The sequence below is a fragment of the Vicugna pacos genome, chromosome 5, assembly GCF_048564905.1.
Source record: "Vicugna pacos chromosome 5, VicPac4, whole genome shotgun sequence".
In the NCBI taxonomy this organism is placed as follows: Eukaryota; Metazoa; Chordata; class Mammalia; order Artiodactyla; family Camelidae; genus Vicugna; species Vicugna pacos.
The window spans coordinates 96,732,836-96,737,018 of record NC_132991.1 but is presented as its reverse complement, the minus strand read 5'-3'; the positions used below and the strand labels follow the sequence as shown (position 1 = coordinate 96,737,018).

Below are 4,183 nucleotides of genomic sequence, written 5' to 3'. Positions count from 1 at the left end.
CTTACTCCTCCACCAAAACCCCAACAGGTGTGGGCTCGGCGTTTGGGGGTTAGACACATGAGCCACATAAACCCCAATTCAATGAGCCAACAGCCCTGGAGATTTAAAGTTGTTTTTAAGGGCTCTGCTGCTGGTCTCCAGATGCTGTGGGCTTCTTTAGTCTTCATAAGCGTGTTTCTGAGTGTGGAGGACTGGTCTCCCTGAAAAGCTTCTAGACTCTGAAGCAGGTGGCTCACTGCATTCACACTCTTCTCCTGGTTTTCTGCACCAACACGTCCAATTCCCCCAGCACGGCTCCTGGCCCCCATGTGACGGGGAACTTGGCTCCTACTTCCTTCCTTCCAGAAGGTCTTCCAGTTTCAAACCGATGTCCACTGGCTTCTCTGTTGTGCATCCACATGTGACTGGGCTCATCTTCGTCCTGGGCTCAAGGCATTCTGATTCCCAGCTCCAGCCACTGCTGTGGCCGCTGTCCCTGCAGCAGAATACTGACAGCCAGATTCAGACCACAGAAGTTGCTTCCCCACTGCTCACGCCCACACACGGGCATTCACACACAGGCCTGCATTCCCAGAGACGCATGCGCTTACATGTGAGCCCACACATGTGCTCGCTTCACCTCTCAGGCTCCTGTGCAAGAGCGACAGGGCTGTCAGGGCAGGATGCTGAGACCCAGCCTCGCACCCCAAAGCCCCTGGACGGCTTGGTGAGGCTCTTCACACATGGGAATCCGCAGGTCTCCACGCAGCGTCCACAGTCCCTCACACATGGCTCTGCCCTCGGCCTCCGTGACCCTGAGCTCTACAGGGGTGGGACTCACCGACCAGCAGGACCAGGCACGAGCATCGCGTGCTCGAGACGTCCTGCCTGGTCCTGTGCAGCTTTCAGCCAAGGCCACAAAGCACACATTTCACAGCCTTTCCCAACAGATGCAGCTTCAGAGTTTTTCTAGGCAAAGTGCTGTTTCCCACTCTCTCCAGCAGGAGCACCTGTCATGTGCTCCAGGCCTGGGCTGTGGTTTCCCTCTGGACGTGCGAGAAATCTTGTTACATGCAGCCACATGTACAGCTGCGCCGGGGTCTTGCCTGAGGTGGGGCAAGGTTCCACCAGGCTCCCGGCTGCTGTCCTGCTTTGCTTAGCATCCTCCTGGCCACGCTGACCATGGGCAGCACACATTCTGCACCACATACGTCAGCTTAGGACAAACTCCTGGGCTCCAGATCTGATTCCAGCAGTTGCGTCTGACTAATTTAGAGGGTTAACAGTCAAAGCCCAAACATGCCCTAAGAGTAAAGCCGAAACAACGGGCTCTCTCCCCTGGGTCGGCGCTGGGCCCTTCTTCATGGCGTGTGACCTAGAAGCTGTGTGGAGGGAGTGACAGAGTTGACCACTGTCGAGAGCCGGGGCCTTCCTCCCCCGACCTGCTCCACCTCGGGTCAGCCCTTCAGTCCTCACAGTCAGAGACAGGTGGCTAACAGGCACATGAAAAAATGCTCAACATCGCTAATTATCAGAGAAACGCAAATCAAAGCTACAGTGAGGAGTCCTTAGCCGTGTTCACCTCAGATCACCCACACATAAATACAAAGAAAACTAGATCGTGCTCAAGTCTGAAACTGGGATTTGCCGTGCAGCTCGGGGAGTGCAGGGGAGCGCTACTGGGGCTGAGCTGCCTTCTTCTTTGTAAAAGAGCTGGTTTCCAGCCCGGGTACCGACAGCACAAAATGACTGAGTTGCTGTAAATTCTCTCTCCAGAAAATGAGTAAAAGCCACACCCTGAAGAATCCTGCACGAGTATCCTATGATGCTGGCATGCTGAAGACCTTCTGGGAGAAAAAAATAGAGCTTCACACGAAGCAACTGCAAAACGAGGACATGAGGATACGCAGGAGTGCCCTGGACAGGTGAGTGGCGCCCGGCGACCGTGGGGCCACGTGCACCACAGACACACCCCAGTGCCGGGCAGGGCTCAGCCCTCAGGACACGAGCATCCACAGACTCCCACCACCATCTCCCCTCCCAGATCAGTGTCACGGGGGGGCGGGTAGGGGACGAAGCACTGAACACCGCCACCTCAAGTCAGCTTCAGAATTACAGCACTGAGTCGCTAGTGGGAGAGAGGAGCACCCCGTCCCCTCCCCACTGCATCACCCGCTCCCTACTCCATCATCCCTCCCTTTGTCGTTTGTTCGGCTTAGTCTGTTTTTCTGATAGTTGCACCCACCGAGTGCAGGACAAATCGATGTGTCTGCCTTACTTTCCCTTATACGTCTGCTGGACTTGCAGATTCAAAGCCAGTACCTTTTCTTTACTAGGTGGACACCAGCGGCCTGTGGGTGCTAAGAGGGGTCTCCTAGGTGACCCTGAGCAGACCCAGGAGTGACTGATCAGGGACAGCTAAGAAGATGTATTAGCACATAATTTGCACCTAGGCAAGGGCTCACGTGGCCAAACTTCCAAAGCGGTCACAGCCTTAGTCCCCAAATAGCACCAGCAGCTGCAACCCAGGGAGCTGGGTGGGGAAGGATTGGTTCCTGGCAGCTGTGTTGGGACCAGCTTGGGACTGACCTTGCCAGTGGCCAGAGGTCTGGGTGCCGTGCTGGCCGCCCCCCGCACCCACCCGTCATCCAGGACAGCTGGCCGTTCAGCACTGGCAAGGGTGCCATGGTACCTCCTCTCCCCGGGATAAGGCCCACAGAGCAGGCGCTGCACCCGCCCGACCTCTTGGGGCAGGAATCCCACAAGAGCCCAACCTTGGGGGGAAGCCCAACCTCAAGCTCCCTCCTGGTCTTCGTGTGCTCATCCCTGTCCTGCATGTGCCATCAGGCCCCAGAACCTTCTGGGTCTTCAGTCTGTGGGTGCAGGTCCCAGGAGTGGGCTGCAGATCAGTGAGAGTGCTGTCAGCACTGGCCAAGTGAGTCACCGAGGTCCTGGACGGGCAGGGGCAGGACGCTCTCGCCCCTCTGGGGAGCTGTGACTGGTTATCTGGCCTTGGATCTCGGCCAGAACGTGCCCAGCCCTCTAGGCAGCAGCTGCTCCTGGCCACGTCCCCACAGCCCTCTGCAGCCTGGTGAGGGGCAGGGACAGGCCAGCACACATGGGACCTGGCTGTCCAGGGTCTCTGCCCACTGCTGGGAGAGCCCTCCTCATCCAGGTCCCTGGGCACTTGGACCAGAGTCCACGTGGATGCCTCTTACCAATTACCGGCCAACCCTGGAGGATGATACAGGCCAGGTGCCCACCCACCCTCCACCCTCCAGACCAAACCACATGTCTGGAACATGGGGCAGCCATGGCCTGTGGGCAAGTGTCCGGGTCTGGGGAGGCCTGACACCCTTGGACCTGGGTCACCCTGTGTATTAGGCTGTGGTCACTACAACAGGCCATCTGCCAAGGAAGGGACTGCCCGGCAGGGCCAGGGTTGGGGCGCTGGGGAGGCCGGGCCAACTATGGGGCTGCGTCCAGGCCTCAGGAGCACAGGCTTCTGCAGGGACGGGAGCATCAGGAGGTGCAAGTTCAGGCCCACTCAGCCCCCACTTTCCCTCCTCGGGGGTTCCTGAGCGAGACCCTCCGTGGTGGGTGTGGCCTGAAGGGCCCTCTGGGACCCCACAGGTGCCCAGGTGCCAAGACTCAAGTGCCAAAATTTTCACCTGTCCCAGGCTCCGCAGTGAGTGGGCTCAGAGGCTGGAGAGGAGGAATCAGATGCTGCAGAGCAACCAGGAGGCGCCGACTCCACCAGGCGCCCAGGCCTTCCACACCCAGGACCCGATGGCGGCCTGAGGCCAGACCCCTGTGCAGACCAGCTGCTTCTGACGGCCCGTGGGGCCCCGGTACAGTTCTCGCTGGCACGACGCAAGTGCCCAATAAAAGCCAAGAGAAGTGAACATCTGGGGCCGTTTTCCTCTTATCTGTGAAATGTACACATGTTAAAAATGACCGTGATGTACTAACTTGCAGCAAGCCATAGAGAGAAACTACTGGGCTGCGGGAGTTGTGCAGATTCAAACACCAGTTCATTTCCCCTTCAGTCAAAACGTGTGCAAGATCACGACCCCAGGGCCACACCCAGCGTGACATGTGTGAAGCCTCGTGCTTCCCCAGATTTCCTTTAAACGTTTCCTTCATGGCCCACGACACCCCAGGAAACTAAGCAGCCATGGTCTCACAGTCGGAAGTTTCTCTG

The 4,183-nt window shown here is 58.0% G+C and overlaps 1 protein-coding gene across 1 annotated transcript; it reads left to right on the top strand.

The window, feature by feature from the left end:
• Positions 1–1,758: 1,758 nt before the first annotated feature.
• FAM240C (family with sequence similarity 240 member C) lies at positions 1,759–3,780 on the top strand. Its single transcript, XM_031675973.2, has 2 exons — positions 1,759–1,904; positions 3,660–3,780. Exons 1-2 carry the CDS (start codon positions 1,759–1,761, stop codon positions 3,778–3,780), a joined length of 267 nt encoding a protein of 88 aa, XP_031531833.1.
• The last annotated feature ends 403 nt before the right edge of the window (positions 3,781–4,183 follow it).